This window comes from Vanessa cardui, chromosome 26, assembly GCF_905220365.1.
Source record: "Vanessa cardui chromosome 26, ilVanCard2.1, whole genome shotgun sequence".
Taxonomy (NCBI): domain Eukaryota; kingdom Metazoa; phylum Arthropoda; class Insecta; order Lepidoptera; family Nymphalidae; genus Vanessa; species Vanessa cardui.
The window spans coordinates 571,073-592,035 of record NC_061148.1 but is presented as its reverse complement, the minus strand read 5'-3'; the positions used below and the strand labels follow the sequence as shown (position 1 = coordinate 592,035).

General features: G+C 32.4%; 1 protein-coding gene across 1 annotated transcript in view; it reads right to left on the bottom strand.

Annotated features, from left to right (window-relative positions):
* LOC124540759 (hemicentin-1) overlaps positions 1 to 20,963 on the bottom strand; it is a 476,965-nt gene that overhangs the window by 177,181 nt on the left and 278,821 nt on the right. The window contains exon 3 of the mRNA XM_047118466.1: positions 14,740 to 14,911. Coding sequence (XP_046974422.1) covers positions 14,740 to 14,911 — 172 coding nt within the window. The remainder of the gene's footprint in view (positions 1 to 14,739; positions 14,912 to 20,963) is intronic.

Here is a 20,963-nt window from a genome sequence, read left to right as displayed (position 1 = left end):
TTGGGTGGACAAGACTTCATATCCTGAGGCGCTATCAGATATAAAAGCACTACCTTAACGTTCCAGTATAGTTTTATTATTTATTATTTTTTTTTCATTACAAAATATAACACCTCTCCTTATTGCCACCACTGGTGATAGAGGGCTGGTTCGTTTTTAACCCAAAAGATTGTAATTGCGATTTAACTGGGAAACGCTGCTAACATTCTTGTTACCATTCCACGCTTTAATATTTATACGGTAACTTTTTTTAATTCATATTTGTATATATTTAAACATTTAACGATTTTAATACTTATGTTAATGATATTTTATTTTCGGTTATGTTATTTAATGTAACTATTTCTTTAATGTTTCTTGGCGTAGGGTTGGGAGGGGAAGACAAAGTCATAACAATTGTGCTATTTGGGATATACAATTTTACTAAAAGTAAAGTAACAGTCGGTAAATTTCCCACTGCTGGGCTAAGGCCTCCTCTCCTACTGAGGAAAGAGTTTGGAACATATTCCACCAAGCTGTTCCAATGCGGGTTTGTGGAATGCACATGTGGCAGAATGTGACAAATTCTATGAAATTAGACACATGCAGGTTTCCTAACGATGTTTTCCTTCACCGCCGAGCACGAGATGAAATATAAACACAATTAAGCACCACTAGTGCTTGCCTGGGTTTGAACCCGAAATCGTCGGTTAAGATGCACTTGTCTAACCACTGGGCCCTCTCGGCTCTATAGTGCAGTGCAAGGAATAGTTAATATTTCTATTTGTTCTATAACTTCTCTAGCTGTTTAATCATTTAAACCGGAAATGACAGATCCTATCCCATCATGGCCGTCTCCATATACTTTATTCGATTATACTTAAACTATTTCCGCCGATGTTCAAAATAGTCGGAGTAATTATCGCTTCACAGCCAATTCAGCTGGTATCGGCAAATTTCACTACCTACATTAGTAGACTGGGATTTCGCTTTGCTTGGAAAATTTGATTCGTACGGTTCCGTGGGTAATCGTAATTATCGGTGCTAATTATAATATCAATGAACGAGAGGATTTCACTGCTTAATAATGACGGTAATCACTAATGAAATTTTTTTTAGAGTGATATAAAAACTATAGGGGATACAAAACTTATTGGGGGTTAAACCAAATATAGGGATTTTATTTATTTATTTATGAGTCCCCAACAAAGTATACACACTAATTACACATTCAAAATAAAACGGTATAAAGGTTACACAACTTATGTGCTCCTTCAATTATGGGAGACCACAGCATGTACAGGAAAAAATAATTTTAAACATAAAGAAAATAAAAGTGAAAAAGTTATTACTTTTATGTAAAATACAAATGAATACGTGAAGTAAAAATACAAATTAAAATTAGGAAAAAGCTTATAAGCTAAAGTTTTTATTGTTGTATTAATAATAAAATATCACGTTAAAATTTTATTGAGACACACTCTGAATTTGGATTAACATGGTTACACGAGACTCGTCTCGTGAACAAGACATTCGTAGATAATGTCGAAATATCGATATAAAAATTAAAAAAAAAACATGGTAAATATCCCGATATCAATAACTTTAATAAATATAGGGAGTTCACTTGATCCACTCTGGGCAACTTTAACATGAAGGGAATGGTGTGATGTCGGCCTTGAACGTTTAAAGTTTGAGATTATAGCGTCCCAAGAAAACGTTTGGGAGAAGACCATTCCATAATTTGCACGTACGTGGAAGAAATGATCTTGATTCTCATATTCGTGATATTATTAATAGTACAATGGTAATATGAAGTTCGTTTCAGTGGAGAAGAGTTCGAAGGTATATGTGACAGTGGCAATTGGTAGTTTTTGCCAAAATTTTCGGATTGATAAGAGAGGAAATTTATTTATTGATTTACTAGTTAGTCTATGTCCTTCCTTAGAGTTCAAGTTTTATAACAAATTTCATTAAATTCGGTTCATTGGTTTAGTAGGAGCGACAGACAACAGACAGAAACAGACAGACAGAGTAACTGTCACATTTATAATATTAAGTATTGATTTAATACTGATTGCATAACACATAAGTAAGCAAAAATATTTAACAAATGGTGTACCAAGGCGGTCTTATCGCATATAGGATCTCTAAGACCTTTGGTTAATATAATGACTTTACATATATACCAATCACTTATTCGATTTGTTTTTTTTTTTCATGCAAAAATTCAAAAATAATTTTCAAATTTAGAACCATTCGAAAATCCCTCAAAAAATTTTAAACATATTAATCGAAATAGAATTGAACTCTAAACGATCTGAAAATACATTTTAAATCCGAGCCCACTGTACCCAATGCATTGAATTATCCAATTACTGGTTCTATATGCATTACAAATCGATGTGTCCAGCGGTCTCGTAATGACATCGAGATTTAGGATAAAGTACCGTGCGGACTTCGCGTCTGAATTTCCGAACGTTCCCGATAAACGTTTTAATTCGTTAGTATGTTATTTAGGTGGAAAAATCAACTGGAAATAAATGCTTGTAAATTTTTGTTTATATACTTTATTGACCACTATAAAGTAAATGAGACAGAGGGTAGATGAAATCAACGTTTAGGTCAAACAGAAAACCATGAAGGCGGTAATCAGTAATTGACAATACCAATTAATGTAAATTAATAAGTAAATGTAAATTAACGATCACTGGTCATTGGTACCAAATCAAATCAAATCAAATCAAAATAAACTCTATTCAAGTAGGTTTTACAAGAACTTTAAATCACATCTGTTTCCCTTGACAGTTTTTTAACGAATTCCTAAAATCATGGATAAAAATAAGCAGCCTATTGTTTATTTGATTACCCACAAAGAATTATGATGAAATAGCGTTCATAATTACAACAGATATCACGAATAGTGAACTATTATCCGACCAAATTCAATAGACCATTGAAACCTATTTCCATCGAAAAACGTTGACAAAACAATTTTTCAAATACCGTTTGTATTGCAGTGGAAATCTGTCCGGCCATTACAGATATCTCGAGGCACAAACGGACGGCGCAATTAGGCTTGTTAATGGACTCATGGTCCGCTATTGGAGGCAGAATCGGGTAATGTCGCATTGCAACACAAATACGTAACATGTTCTTGGTATATTTGATACTGATTTTGTATTGAATACTGTAGCAGTTCTGTTAGAAATATTCAGTACACAATTTTCGATCATTGATAAATGTTTTAGGGGTGATTTGTAATCCTGCTATCTTCTTCTTTTAGATTTGAATTTAATTGTGAGAGAAGGAGACAACTACACTACACTTACTAAAACGATATATATATTAGAGTTTTTAATAATGTGAATTTTGCTAAAATAAATGATTAATCATAAAGGAGCTTAAAACAAAATTTTGCAATATTTATTATTATTTATTCTTATTTTAAAACAGGTATGGAAAATGACTAACACCGCCTATGGACATCTGCAACACCGGGATGCTTGCAGGTACGTTACCAGACTTTAAGGAAGGAGTACGTTCTTTCATAGAAGGTTCCCAAGTCATATCGGAATTGATCCCCAAGACTTCCATCCTACCACTGTTTTTAAAAACAGCCTCCAGTGATAATAAACGACCAAAAACTCACAAGGCTCCTCTTTAAATTTACAACGAGATTAATATCCACAATTACTAATATCTATCAGCCCTGCTTTGCAAAATATGACAGAAAATCCAAAAACTATTCTTTTAAATAACAATCAGATATTACGAATTAATTCTATACTCATAATGAGTCTTCTTTGGATAAAAGCGGGTTAAACACGTAACCCAACTCTGCAACGTAATCGAGTAAACGGCCTCGTGATTGAACATAGCAAAACGAAATAGGTATCATAGCCACTAATTGTTATTACTAAAACATTTTACTAAAGTTAACTGTTGTTACGCCTGTTTCCTTAACAGTTACAGCTAGAAGTTAGTTTTAACTGCATTTCACACTAATTAGCTTAGTTGTAATGATTACTGGGGTAAAGTGTTGGTTTGTTTTGAACTTTGTGATTTTATCTTGTATAGTTGGTGAAATATTAATCTGTAAACTAGCCACGGCTGGGCTACGGTTACTTAGCTCGAGGAAAAGGTTTAAGAACCCATGCCTCAGTGGTCCTTCGATGTGGATTGGTGAATATCAGATGCATATTTAAATGGCGATCATGACATGAATCACTGATACGAATTAAGTAATTGAAATGTCTCTAATATCCACCAGAGTTTGATCCTTTGAATCACTAGGCCATTTTATCTCTCATTACCAGATATTATATACTTGAGAATTGTCTAACATTAAATTTATATATTTTTTATGAGTCCACGTTTTTGACAGATTATATCTATAGCTTAAAATTTCACATTTGGATTTTATAACAATAAATATATTTTTCATTAAATAAATTCATTATTTAAAATTATATATTTCATATAATGTTTAAAGGTTTTTCTGACTGATTCAGGCTATGACAGTTATTCGTTTAAAATTTCTATGCAGGATATTTTACACAAAATTTTGGATACACTGATTCCTTAGTCCTTACACAATACCCACACAAATACTAATTCAAACTGGTAGACACTGTAGGAAATATTAATTATACCTTTATCTGTCCTAATGCCTTGGGAATTGAGGCTCACGTTCCTTAAACGGGGACAAAACTATATGCAAGTGGGTGGTACGCAAATAAGCTAACCTATCTACGGCATTTACAAGTAAAATGTTAGCAAGTAGTATTCACGAGGCAATCGTTTCAGAAATAGTAATAAATACTTAACAGAAACAAACATTATATATATAATTGTATTTAACTATATGACTGTATTGAGTGTTGAAAAAGCGTAACTATAAGTTATTATTAGTAGAATCTACATTTCGAACTGGTGGTAGCTTTAGCTTTTACTTAATACAAGTGTTAAATGCCGATTCAAAAGTTCTTGTAAAAGCCTACTTTATGATTTTGATGCAATATAGTTGTTCAACAAATAATTTCTTTTAGTATATTTAGTATGTTTTAAAGTGACCATTGTATAGTCAGAGCAACAAGGATTGGTACAAAGTGCGGACACTAATTCTCATAACTCGAAGGACTTAAGTTATATAAATTTAAATTCCACGTAGTTTTATCGCGTGGTACAAGTTTGAAGTCATTTCTTTATTTACGTAAACAAAAACTTAAAAGCTTTTTTTGGGCTGAATTCATAAAAAAATGTTCTCCAAATCAGTTTAAACAACATCCAGTAAAATTATGTCACTCCTGATTTTGAAGTCGTTCAAAGTTTATTAAAAATAGCAGATAAGCTTGAAAAATTGCCTTTACATTTATTCAGATCTGTGTAATCTAAAAATTTAAGCTGAGATGGCCCAGTGGTTAGAACGCATACATCTTAACCGATGATTGCGAGTTCAAACCCAGACAAGCACCACTATATATATGTGCTTAATTTGTGTTTATAATTAATCTCGTTCTCGGCGATAAAGGAAAACATCGTGAGGAAACCTGCATGTGTCTAATTGCATCGAAATTCTGCCACATGAGCATTCTACATTGGAATAGCGTGGTGGCAAACCAAAGAACTGAACTCGAAGAAAGGACATAGGCTGCTTTTAGTCAAGTAGGGCGACTACTAGTAATATAATTATATACAATATATGTATTTATAAAGGCTTAAGTTTGGAACTTGTACCACACAACTTACGTGACCAGTTCACTGTCACGTAGCGACATTATCAGCAACTTAGTTAATCAAGTTACTAGTGTCGCTGCTACAGCCGGACAAATACTAGATTCTAGTTAATGTCGTCGTAATACACGAACTATGCCCGTGACTCCATTCGGTAACTTTAGATATTAGGGAGCGTTTTTTGGACTATTGGTCAGAAGTTATCACATTTTAACGAGAAATCGTTGAGATGTGGGCAAAAACATCTACGATTATTGCATTTTACCGTAACCGCTTTTTTACAGTTTTGTGCAAGCAGATATTTTGCTAACAAATAGCAATGTTTTGTATTGAGTGAGCCATTGTAACTATAGGCACAAGAGGTATAACACCTCAGTTTTTAATGTTTGAGGCGTATTGATGAAGTAAGGTCTCGTTAATATTACAAACCTATTTTTATTACTATATTTTTCAACATAAAGTGAGATTAAATATAATTTGGCAAATGAGTTACAAATTATTGCCCATTGAATCGTGTTGCTCAATAATTTATCAACCCACAGGAGCACTAATGAAAGTTGTTAAGGTTTAACATAGAAAAAAAATGTTATTAAATTACTAGCACTATAAATTTTGTTTTCTCCTTCGAGTCTTTAGATATTTTATTGGTGATTCTATGGATTCTTCCTTATCTGTAACACAGTGTCAATTGAAACGAACTTATATATAACAAAAAAGGCATGAAATAATTACTCTAACAGCGGCAAAATATTTTCAAACCATGAAGAATAGTTTTTTCGTAAGAACAATTCCAATAGTATATAATGTCGATATAGATAGCGTCAGTTATATTATAAATCCTTTAACAGAACCTTAGTCTATAATTACACGAACAGACGGCATGGACGGAACCCGCGTAAATATTTTAAAAGCATTAGGCAAGTTGGTAAAACCGCGCTACAGGAATAGGTATATTCGTACTTTTGAATATATTTTGTGTTATTTGTATGTGTGCTAATGTTTTTATACGTTATGCACACGTTATTTTAGTGTAACATATACATACCGCATGTACACGTAAACATATCGAAATATGAGTTGAGATTGAAAATTGAGTTGGTTGAATAACTTTGTAAAAAGTTCTAAAAAGTGAGAAAAGAGTATCTACTGAGTTTCCCGGTAGAAAAACTAGAAATGCCTTAAGTTTATTTCAAACGCCGGTCATTCTGATACCATGTGTTTAGATACTGGGTGATATTATAGCATAGAATTACTTGCAAAACTACAAACGCCCTGTCTATTCCGTCATTCAGAGTTTAGACACAGGAACAATTACATGCCTTCCAAGAAAATAGAATGTGAGAAATGATAACTTTCAAACTCCTATACTGAATGAGCCAGGTAAGTTATCTTGTAATTATTAGATGTAGACACGATTTCATTATAGCTAAATAAGTATATCACTCTGAAGCTATTGCCTATAATCCTTGGACTCAAATTGAAATATCTCTGATAGATTTGTGCGGCTTTCATTATCTCTTCTTCGTCTTATTAAAAAATATAAGGTTTCCTTTTTTAACTATTTATAAAAGAAAAGTATATACTTTTGTTACATAAATTTACCTTAGTACATAAAATCAAAATATACTTTATACTTATAAACTTTAAGTAGGCTTTTAAAAACCCTTATGACTCGTCATTTAACAAACATATTAAGTGAAGCTACCACCGCTTCAGAAAGTAGATTCTACTGAGAAGAACCGGCAAGACACTCAGTAGTGTAAAATAGTAACTACTAGTAAGCTTTTTCATCGTCTGTAATATATATACATATAAGTCATAAGCTTATTTAAATGCCTTAAACCAATAGTATCTTTAATAGTATGGTCTGGTAAGAGTAGGAAAGACGGAATAAATTTTATTCCAAGATGTTTGATTTGAATGGATCTGGCGCACAGCACTTAAGGCACACAGCACGTGTGAAAAGTTGTATAAATCACAGTGTAGTCAAATAATGTCCATTGTTTTGAATTATTAAATATTGGCCCGGTAGTACAGTGTAAAATATAAACAATAATATTTCGAATATATATACAGATTTACTTAAGATATTACGTTAAATATAGATTTCTTTGCGTACCACATTGGTGTGTAATTTATTTCATGTTTTTAACTTAAAAAGTTCCATACAAACTTACAACCTGTATTTCACCCCCACAGGGACAGAATTTCGAAAATTACTTCCTACAAATTAATTACCCAATAAAATCTACACATCCTACTTAGGGTCATCAAATAATATGACCCTAAATTTTAAAACTTACGCTCGGAAAACGACGCTTAATAAATATATGTATGTATATAAATAATTACATAATTTTTGTATTACTTCACTACCTACACTTGCACAGGTTCTTTAAGATACAAACTCTATACAAACTACAAGTTCTGACTTTCAAAAGTCATTATTATAAGCCATATGTAAAGCTACGAGTGCTACGAATCCGTAGACGTGCTACGAAATAGCTACGAGCTCAACGACAAAGTTCGTATGTGCAAATATGAAAACTGCCAACAATAAAGTTTGTTTTCAAAACAACGAAATCATTGTATTATTTTGTTTATAAAAGTGATAATGAGAAACATATATTCATACTGACATTCGGAACTTATTTCATACGTACAAACACAGTTTCAACTTCATTCGCAGGCGATTTTATTGAGAGATACGAATGTTGAGAAATATTTTTTATGAATTTATCGATACTTATATTACGTATGCGAAAGTAACTCAATCTGTTTGTCTCTTTCTCGCCTTAACTGAACTGAACCGAATTTGATGTGTTATGAAGTTTGAACTCCATGAAGGTACTCATGACTCACTGACTAAATAAAGCGTATAACCCTAACGGTTTAAAATGTACATTCTACAAATAATAAACCGTAGAAAAACAGTAAAAAACTGGATGGGACTGTGTTACTTGTTAATCTATTTTTAAAATATCTTTTTTTATTGGTTCCTTCTTATTAAAGGCGGAAATGTCTATCTCTCTTCCGTTCTTCTCTAACCAATCACATCATCAGTCTTACTCATCAGCGGCCATCTTCTTTATTTTATTTGCACATTTTTGTATTATATCACTAGCATCATAATGGCTTTTTGTATAGCTGTTTTATGTTGATACAGTCGCCCTCCCATTTTGAAAAAAAAGATCGTTAATTGGGCTTCTTAATTGTAGGTTGCTGAATGTACATATTTTATAATTTAACTATCATATAAAATCCTCATATTTACCTCACCGAACATGAGATGAATATTATTAATCAAAGTAAATTATTAATTATTTTCGTTTATTAATACCCGTTAATATAAAAAAGGAAAATAACATGTATTCATTTTAAACACAGAACGAATTGCAAATAAGCAATTTGTATAAAGTTTCCAGTAACTGCAGACATGAGAGAACAAGTTAATTCCACCAGTTGGCAGTACATTGACTATATGGCTTTATGCTTTAACTTTGTTAATATTTATGGAAAAGATCAATCTCCAATTAAATCCTCCATGGAGATTAAGTAGCTCTTTGTGGGAAATTGTTTTAAATGGAAACGATTTGGTAATTATAATGGAAATAATATGTATTATAACCTTATAATACAAATAAATAAATTCAGATTTGTTTTTATTTTTTTATTTTAGTTAGCTCAGTGGTTAGGACATTTGCATTAAAGCGAGTCGTTGGTTTGAATGCAATCAATAAAAGCAGTAACTGTTTATGCTTTTAATTCTTATAGTAATATCTGCTTAAATAATAATATTACAAAATTATATGATCAGAATGAACTAAAGGGTTATCGGGAGCAATGATGGTGTAAAATAATGCCAATGATGATTTTTGAAAAAGAAATTTATAGTTGTTTTATGATAGAGGTTGCAAAATAGGCTCTCTTGAAAGAAAGTGACTACAATCGCCCATGGATATCTTCAATATATTTTATTTGAAGGTTCCAAAGTCGTATCGGTATGGTATAATCGCTAGGAATGCTGGTTCCACAGTGGTTATGCACGGCAGAAAAAGCATAAAATATACTTGTAATTTGTTTATAATTCATCTCGAGCTCGGCCGTGAAAGAAATCATCGTGAGGAAACCTGCATATGTCTTATTTTATACAAATTCCGCCACATGTGTATTCCACCAACTCGCATTGGAATAGCGTGGTGAAATAGGTTCCAATCCTTCTTCTCAAAGGGAAATGTGGCCTTAGCCAAGCAGTTGGAAATTTAAGGCCGTTGTTTTTGTGTAGTTGTAATAATAATAGTTTCCGAGTTTTAGAGAAAACGTTATCCCCAAAAGCACAGATTCTCAAAGAACAAAACAGTACAAGTCGTGTATTAAAAAATAAGCCGACGAAAATAACAAAACATCCAACCCTAAAATACATAAATATTTTCCGGGTAAATACCGTCTATTTAATCCTGGCATTTGATAACAAGTATAAATAACTAATAGCAATCACACGTAATAGACACGCCATTTGGATCTCATTCCACATTCTATTAGTTTTACAACGAACCTTTAGTTATGTTTGCGTGTGTAAAAGCTCTTAACACCCGTACATAATGTTCATTTTCGCGTAACAAGAACCCATTTACAAATTCTGCATGACATTTAGAATTAGGGTTGTCCAATATCGGTTAATAATTTCCAGGAATTTGCAGACAGTTTGTTTTGATTTATTTTAAAAGTGGAAATAAATATATTATTATATGTTCCATCTATTTTAGGGTAGCATTTTTAAATAAACAGTTTCACTTGAGTTACATGTGTTTTTTTGAGTTACTTGCAAGGAAAAGAGATTTGTAATATTTTTCTAAATATTACATATTCTCTTTTTTTAAATGCCATTTTTCATTCGAAAGTCGGCGATCGTAAAGGCAACTTGTATTTTCAATGCCGCGGCACTGGCATTATTTGGCATTTTGGGTATCAGATACATAATTCATAAAAAACCGATACCATATTTTTATGGCGTAATTGTTATGTCTTCATTGGCCGATTTATTTCGTTCCGTATTACGTAATTACTGAACATCACAAACATCAAATGTTCAAGTCAATGACCTCTACAGGAAATTATGTACAATTCCGGATATTTTCTCAAATCTAACAGCCCTACAACAATGATCGATGTTTAGTGTAAATTATTCAAGGCATTAACCGCTTTATTGTTCAAGTAATACCGCTAGTATTTGTATACTCATATTTGATTGACATAACCGGTGTTCTTAGTATACGGCAATAACTGACCGGTAAACACGACGTACAAGCTATTTCATGTGTCTGTGTGAGTGAATTACTTAGACCACATACATATAGGTCTGTCATTTTTGTGTGGTATCGATATCATAATTTTTATATATTCATCTAGATTGGCATTTTATTGGCACACAATTTTAATACCAGTATATATAATATGGTATTATAACTTACATAACTTAGTAGCTTAACTATATAAAAAGATAGAGCGCCTTGAACGTAACTGCTTAATAAATTGGAATTATTTTATAATTGGTTAGTAAAAGCCGGTTAATGTTTCTCGGCGCTGAGATGATTTTGAGCTTACTTCAGCGTCTTCCATACGCTTTGATAGATACGCATGTTGCAATATTCTGCTACGTGCAGGTTTCACGAGGTTTTGAATCGGTAAGATCAATTATGAATACTGTATTTCAAAACGAAATGCTTGATAAGATCAGCACCTACAATGTATTAATGTATTCTTTTCAATAGATTATTTCAGCTCTTTACATATTGTAAGAAGAAATTATTAGACATCAATCCATGTAAAATTATACATCAGATAATTAAGCCAGTATACCTTTAAATTCACTGATTGGAAACGCTTGAATTGCCCCTTGAAGTGTCATATGATTTGCTTATTTGTCTTTCCAAAATCCTAAGCAGGATCATTATCCAGTAATGAGACTGATACGTTCTGCTTTCTTTCTCACTTTATTAAATTATGCATGTAGAAGAGCCGAGATGGCCCAGTGGGTAGAACGCGTGCATCTTAACTGATGATTGCGTTTTCAAACCCAGGCAAGAACCACAGAATATTCATGTGCTTAATTTGTTTTTATAATTCATGACGTGCTCGGCGGTGAAGGCAAACATCGTGAAGAAATCTGTATCTAATTTCTTAGAAATTCTGCCCCATGTGTGTTCCCACAACCCACATTGCAACAGCGTGGTGGAATATGTTCCATACTTTCTCCTCAAAAGGGAGAGGAGGCCTTAGCCCAGCAGTGGGAAATTTACAGGCTGCTGTTATTGTATGCAGAACATTTGCTGATTTAATTCCAACACGCCAAAGATTTTCAACACTGCATTTAAATGTGGATAAATGAGAGCGTTTTTAAGGAAGCGTTACCAAAATTTGACCACTTAATATAGAAATATACGTTCCGCTTAAATATCTGATATTTTTTGAGCTAATTTCGCTAATTTCTGAGTTGAATTAAATTACTTCCATCCTGGAAGACTGCCAAATAACATGATAAATCTACCTTAAGTACTGGAGCGGGACAATGTCTGGAAGAATTTTGCGAAAAAGTTCTATCATCATCATCATCATCAACAGCCTATTTTTGTCCACTGTTGGACATAGGCCTCTCCCAGTGCACGCCACTGTGGTCTTTCTCCGGCTACTCGCATCCAGCTCCTGCCTGCCGCCTTGCGTATATCGTCACTCCACCGTGCCTGAGGACGTCCTACACTACGTTTAAAAGTTTACGTTGAAAAAGTTCTATAAAGTCAATTAAATTGCAATAAAGATCGAAATTATGCAAATTTATTTCTTAATGCATTTTTATTGTAGACGGACGGGCGACAAACGTAAATAAATTAAAATAATATATTGAATCATTTTCATATTCTAGAGGAGTTAAATTTTATATGATTTCTTTGTTTATCTTCTAGTGATGTATTTTTACGGATAAAAAAAATGCATACGTCTCTATTTTGGTCACATTTGTCGTTATTTAAATTTATAGTTCAGGAAATTGTTTGTAGGAGCTGAGATGACGCAGTGGTTAGAACGCTTGCATTTTAACCGATGATTGCGGGTTCAAACCCAGGCAAGCACCACTATATGCTTAACTATATGCTTAATTTATATCTGGAACTTTATATGTGCTTAAATAGTGTTTAAAATTCATCTCGTCCTCTTCGGTGAAGGAAAACATCGTAAGGAAACCTGCATGTGTCTAATTTCATCGAAATTTTGCCACATGTGCATTCCACCAACCCGCATTGGAATAGGTTCCCAAACCTTCTCCTTAATGGAAGAGGAGACCTCATCTCAACAGTGGGAAATGTACAGAATGTTACTTTACTTTTTTTTACTTTTACTTTACTTAAATTGTATGAAAACATCTGTATCCATCTTTTTGAGGGTATGGTTTTTTTGGGGGTTTAAATTTTGGAACTAAGCTGTCCTTTTGTCTGTAGTTACACTAGCTCACTTTTCAAATCATTCCACAACGAAGATAAGGTGGTATAATATATTACGGGGAATAGTCTACCACCTAGTTACAATATTTACATTTTTTGTAATGCATGATAAATTATGTTAAATTTTAAATACCACCAGATTACCAAGTACCCTAAAAAAATCATCGTTCATTTTGTAAGAAACAAAAACAAACGATAAATTACCAAGTTTTCAGAAAAACCGGTAAAAGTTTTTTTAATATTTTTTCATACTAAAAATGTTTTTTTATTTTACTCTAGATATTTTATTACATTACTAGCATTCCGAACGATATAATTAACGTATTTTAAATTTCGAATGTCTAATTTTTAAAGTGGACAATTAAACTATTTTTAAAAAGAATTATATATTTTATTTCATTTAAATTTATCAAAAGCCCAAAATTACGATTCAACCCACATGATAATTTAGCACACTTCCTTTATATAATAACAAGAGCAACTTCAGTTAAAACATTTATGTCAGAACGTGACGGAAACTAGGATAAGTAAAAATGCGAGGTCATATTATGAAGATAAAATTTAAAGGTATATAAAATTTAATACTCTTTGGTGATATATTTACGTATTCAAGGTAAGTATCACAGATGGACTTCTCTCTTTCTATTGAAGAGAGAGAGAGAGAGAGAGAGAGAGAGAGAACATTTGTACGTTACACATATCAACTATTGTAGTGTAATCTTCTCCTGTTAAAAACATTCAATGGCTGTACGTTGACTATCCAAATGATCTTAGTAAAGGCTTAACTCAAACGGGTGCACGTCCCTTGATACCGTTTAGAATACTTGCTGGACAAGACATAAACAAATTATATTATGTATATTCCTGCGAGTACTGGAAAGACTGTGCAAGCGATATAAAAATATTTCCTTTTGGTGGGTAGATGGGGCAGACTATTTCAATGGCAGAAGGCAGCTGACATATTCGATAAAAAGCAGAGTGTTTTGGTATAGATAGAGTTGTTACATTATATTGCAAACAGATGCTTGGGCTAAGGCTATAGAGAGGTGGGCTCTTATAAAACTTTACTAAAATAATATAATAAAAATCTTGAAATACCTATGAATAATTTATTCCCCAATTTTCAAATGTGTATCTTGAATACGACACGTCACAGTAACCTTATACAATGAACATTGTTATGTCATATTTTATAAACATTTTAACAGCACGTCCTCAAACAAAGATCAAAGCTGTAATTCAATAGTATTCATTCTGACATTTAAATTCAAAGTCAGTATGAAAACGATACAATCGCTATTATGAAGTGACAAAAACATTTTGAGTCATTTTAATACTCATTGTAATTTAGTGCCTGATTAAAATATATAGCAACGCGTTCATAATATACTTTGCTAATTATTTAAATCAGGCTCATTATATTAATCTCAAATTGACCATCTCTGCAATACTAAGTTGTATTAATATTAATAGTTTCATGATTTTAGAATTCGAATGAAGTCCTGTATTTTAAAATAAATAATATACATACCTGTCCATCATATCTCCTTCAGGTCGGTTGATCGCTGCATCTTTAGAGGCAGAGTATACGTAGACTCTTGTATCAGCTTTGTACCATTTTATGCTGTGCATCTCACCACAGGACTTGCCATCTATACGGCATCTTAAGCGAGCGGTATTCCCGGCCAGTGCTGATGCATGATCTGCGAACAAAAATACAAATTATTAAACGCCCTTTATCAAATCTACACGACATTTTTTTTTAAGACAAGTGAGCTCTCCATACCCTAACTTATATTCGAATAACACTGGAAGAACCTGACATGGCTAAAAATAATTAACACCAACTTCTAGGTGACCTGCATGTATTTTCGATAAATCGATAACTATTTGCCCTGACTCGGGACTTGAACCCAGAAACCGTTGCCTGTGGCGTTTGTGCTTCCCAATTCAGCAGTAAAATAGAAAATTTTAATAAGTTGTTATTTAAAAACGAAGTACGTTTCAGCTGAATTTTGTCGTGCAGTCGAATTATTTACAATGTCATTGTTGAAAAGGCTTTTGTAGTCACAGTTCAGAGAATTCTGAGTGTGGTCAGAAAACAGGGTATTAGGTTAAGCGTTCACGATTCTACTGATTTCAATTTGACGTGAAAAATATTAAAATTATGATTAAAAATATCATCTTAGATATCATTAGCTTTAGGGTTGTCATGTGTTAGGCAAAAAACGTAGTTCTGCTTTTCCTTTTTGAAATACTTTTTTGAAATTCCAGTATTTTTTACACCAAATTTCATCAAATTCAGTTCATTAATTGTTTGGTCGTGAAAGTGCGACAGACAGATAGAGTTACTTTCACATTTATTATATTAATATAGATAACACAAACACTATGATCTATCTCGATAGAACATGGTGTTAGTATTATTTGGTTTTTAAACAAGATGTATATATTTTATTGTATAACAATTTTATTAAAAACGTTAAGATTCCTATAACGCGTTCATTTGAAAAAAGACTTATTTAACTGTTTCAATAATGATTTAATTACATTCTGATATTGAAATAGCATTTGTTTAAGCAAAATTACTAAGCAGTATTTTCTATGTACATATTTATCATATGATATTATATTAAGTTTATTATAATTGTAGCGATCATGATATTACGCAGATGAAAGATGAAAAATAAACATTTTACAAAGGAAAGCTTATCTCTTTAAGAGATTTCTTCCAGCCCTCGAGTGCCAGTAACTTGAGTCTATATGTTATATTGATATACGTACAGTCAATATATATTTTTTTATGGTATAGATTGGCGGCCGAGCATATGGGCCACCTGATGGTAAGTGGTCACCATCACCCATAGACAATGACGCTGTAAGAAATATTAACTACTCCTTACATCGCAATGTGCCACCATCCTTGGGAACTAAGATGTTATGTCCCTTGTGCCTGTAGTTACACTGGCTCACTCACCCTTCAAAACGGAACACAACAATACTGAGTACTGACACAACCTACCCAGACGGGATAGCACAAAGCCCTACCACCAAGTAAATGATCATATTCTTTATTTTATAAACACATTTTGCAACAAACAGTGTATAAATGGCTTTAAAAATCTATTGTGGTGTGTTTTATTGAAATTGTTTTTTAATGTTTTTGTGGTTTTAATTTATATTGATACAATTGGGTTTTGACTCTATGTATGCAATAGAGTATAATTCAGTAATAGGGCAAAGTATGTGTTTACGTTTTAAAGCCTAAGGGGAGACCTATGTATCTCATATCGCTTATTAATATAGTATAATTTGAATACGTCATATTTGTAAAATCTATTCTGATATTATTAATTAAATATTATCTCTTCTGCTTATCTTTCTATTTCTATCAGTAGGTCTTTCACGACCAAACCACTGAACAGAATTTGATGTAATTTTGTCCAAAAAACGCTAAAAGTCCAAGAAAGTATACAGGCTATTTTTTTTATTCTTGACATCTGGGGAACAGCTACAAAACTAGCGAAATCTCGAAGCCAGAACTAGCATGTTTATATAATATAAATTTTGTACATTAGAATTACCTATAATAGCAGAAGATATACTCTCAAACGAGCATAAAAGTGGTTTAAAATAAAGTCGCAAAACTAACAAATGATACTAAATTGCTTATCATTTCTATAAAAACCGGAAATAACCGGATATCTATTGAAAAACAACGTTATTTAAAACAAACGCGTCCAGCAGCGACCGAAAACGAATAATCCCGGGATTCCCGCCGATCCCGGAATGTCACATTCAATTAAATGGTGGATCGGAGTTATTTAAAACATCGGAGCCAGTATTTGTACTGGTAACTGCAGAAGCGTACGGTATTTGTTTCCTATGGACGCAGTATTACTTTATCAGAACGAGGCATTACACGAACCTATCTGTTATATAACGCGAGTGAACTGGAGTGGAGTCATTATGATATTTATGTGTGCGTGTAAGTTTTTATGAATGTATTTATTCTTGGATGTGTGTGTGCAATTTGAATCGCCACGATATTTATACAATGTATGCGTTCGTTTCAATGTGTGTTCATTGTATGTGTGTTACTAAATTAGCTTTTGTATCAACTGTATTAAATTTTGATATTTGAGTTAGTATTTCAATGTGTGATTTATGTGGAAATATAGCTTTTGAAATTCATAATCAAATTATTATAATTGAAAAGTGAATTATAGGGGATTATACATCGTAATATTATTATCATTTATAATTAAGTTCCAGTCCTATGCACAAATGTAGTTGTATTAGATTGAGAGTGTGGCTTCAAATCCAGATGATTCGCTGAGAAAGCCGATTTTTGCTGACGATAGCTGTACATCGGTTACGGTAAGAATCGTAGATTCTTGATTACAATTTACTAGATTATAACGATGTAACAAAAACGGTACTGGCCATATAGAAAGCAGAACTACAACTGCATAATAATAAAATAAATTGAAAACGTGCAAACATATGTTGCTAGTTTTCAGTGAAATTAAATCAAAACAAAACCTATCATTGGTCACGAAATTCCTAAAACTCTGTTGAATAAAAGCGAAATCTCGCCACCAGTATTTATTGAATGTCAAAACTCTACCACAATGCAGTTATGCTTAGAGTCATTTAAATTTTTTGCCTACATACAGTGTTATCCGATTTTGAAAATAGAACGAAAAAACGCGATGGTCTAAAATGCTTATGCACGATGCATATGAGAGTTTAAATACCCGTTGACTTCCAAACAGGATATATTAATTTAAATAATTGTATTTAACTAACATGACTTTGTACTTTTTGTTTTTAAATATTGAAAAAGAGTAACTACTGAGTTTCTTGCTGGTTCTTCTCGGTAGAATCTACTTTCCGAACCGATGGTAGCTTTACTTAATTGTAAAATGACGATTCAAAATTGCTTGTAAAAGCCTACTTGAATAAAGTTTATTTTGATTTTTATATCATAAATTTTCACCATTATCACCTATGGAATGAATATTTGACTGATCTAATATTCGCCAATATACACTAGAACAGCATACAAAAATTTCGTTTCATAGTTTTGTGAAGGCTTCGAATTTCAAATATTCTTATAGAACTTCTAAGGTTTAAATAATACAGCCCATCTATACTAATATTACAAACGTGAAAGCAAGTCTGTCTGTTGCTTTACACGTTCAAACCGCTAAACTAAATTTGATGAAAATAAGTTAGAAGCAAGTGAACTTTAAGGGCTGTGTTATTTTTATACCATATGTATACCGCTATAACTCAAACGAAGCCGAGGGCAACAATTAGGGGTAAATAAACGTATGTGTATCAGCTATAGTGTCTTTGAATATCAGATCAATAATGAGAGTACGAGATAATACAATGTTTACCTAAACACTACATAGACAACATCTATATTTACGTTTGTGTGTGTAAATATAAATCTCCTGAGCTCGCGACGTCGTACGTTTGAATTTAACTCACAGAATTTACAATAACTTATTAGCTGTGAGATATTGAGTCATTGGTGGGAGGCACATTGCAGATTGATTGATTGATTTTATAATTATTTTATATATCATTCTTTAATAAAACTAGCCTATGTTGCTCCTTATTGTATCAGATATCTGCCAGTGGAAATCTCGTCAAAATCGGTCTAGCCATTTCAGAGATTAGCCGTAACAAACAGTCAGATAGAAAGGCAAACAAATATTGTAAATAATGTTATTTTGGTATATGTACCGTTTATACATATACATATAGTAAAATGCGGTTATTTTAATATTACAAACAGACACCACAGTTTAGTTATATGTGTATATGTTTTAGAAATGAGAGAATAAACAAAACAAACGCAAGCATTTACTAATTTCCCGAGATAAAGTTGTATCGGTAATAGAATTACACTTAAATAGGTTTTACAAAATCCTATTATATAACAGAATAAACAGAAAATTTCTCAAGCGACGGAATTAAGGCTTTTTTTTTCAGAAATAACATTTCTGTGTTTATCGCGTGGTAGCGCTGTGTGGTCTAAATAGAAATTGAATCGAAAAAAAATCACAATTGTATATATAAATCTACATACATATACCAATACTAGAAAGAGGATGGATTACTTTGGTTGTAATTGATTGAGTCTACAATCTAGCCTTTATCAATTTTAATAATTATTTTAGAAACCGGCTTATCCTGGAGTAAAACATAAGATTTAATCTGACGCGCTGTGTTTGACAAGCTGCTTTATAACAAAACTAGTGCCCTGGTTTCGCACAGGTTCAATACTGACACTAAATATACTACAGAATTTGTTTATTTACGACATGACATTACAAACTTCTAAAATTATCAGTGTTTCTTTACTACATTGTCCATGTATTATATACAAAAACTCATATCACTCTATCTATCAAAAAAACCTTATCAAAATCCGTTGCGTAATTTTAAAGATCTAAGCATACATAGAGATGGACAGTGGTAAGCGACTTTGTCAACCGACTTCCAAAAGGAGGAGGTTATCAATTCGTCTGTATTTTTTTTTTTTTTTTTTTTTTTTTTTATGTTTGTTACCTCATAACTTTTCACTGGGTGGACCGATTTTGATAATTTTTTTTTTGTTTGAAAGGTAGTGCTTCCCGTGGGGTCCCATTTTTTTATTTTTTTTTTTCCGATGATGGTATCCATGTGAAAACGACATAAGTCTTAAATTTGCATTATGCATATGCGCGACAAATAGGTGAATAACTGAAAATCACGTTAACCAATTTTGATAATTCTTTTTTTATTATAAAATATATACTTCAAGGGTAATTTGGTGAAAGTTTGGTAAGGTTCTGAGCACAGGATCCATGACAAAGTAACGGAACGGAAGGGAACGGAACAATTCTGAGGAGCACGTTAGCGATACTCGGTCGAATCTTTTATTTATAGGTTATTTGGATATTTGAGTCACCTTCCGTAATGTGGTTATGTTTATGTAATTATCATAGTCGAATATTATAATCAACTAGCTACCCACCCCGGCTTCGCACGGGTGCAATACTGATACTAAATATACTACAGAATTTGTTTATATACGACATCATATCGCAAACTTCTAAAATTATCAGTGTTTCTTTACTATATTGTTCATGTATTATATACACAAACCTTCCCCTTGAATCACACTATCTTTTAAAAAAAACCGCATCAAAATCCGTTGCGTAGATTTAAAGATATAGGGACAGAGAAAGCGACTTTGTTTTATACTATGTAGTGATGGAACTCCTATACGGCTCGCAGTTAGGATGCGATATGGGGCAGAATTTCTTACTATCTTTAATCAAATTTTGTGTATGTGATGTGATGTCATATGATGTACGAAATATAGTTGGTCTTTTTCAAAGTTTTTTTGCTGAGTTCGATTACAGCTCTTTCGAGGGATCCTTGTAGTTTACGCCGTGTGACGTATTAAATCCGCATTTTCGAAAGTCTATTTTTGCTTTATTCGCAAATTTCCTTTGAAATTGTCCTCGAAGTAGTTTCTGACTCATATAAACGGAACGCTTAATCTATCCATATTAAAAAAAATTAGTTAGTCAACATCAGCTTCACTTAAAATCAAAAAATAAATAAAATTTTAACAAAAAGAAAAACCGACTTCAAACAAAACACTATTTTAAAACAAATGAATATGCACGAAAAAGTAATAAAATAATTGCGTATTCAACATATTTTTTAGAGTCTTCCTAAGTTAAA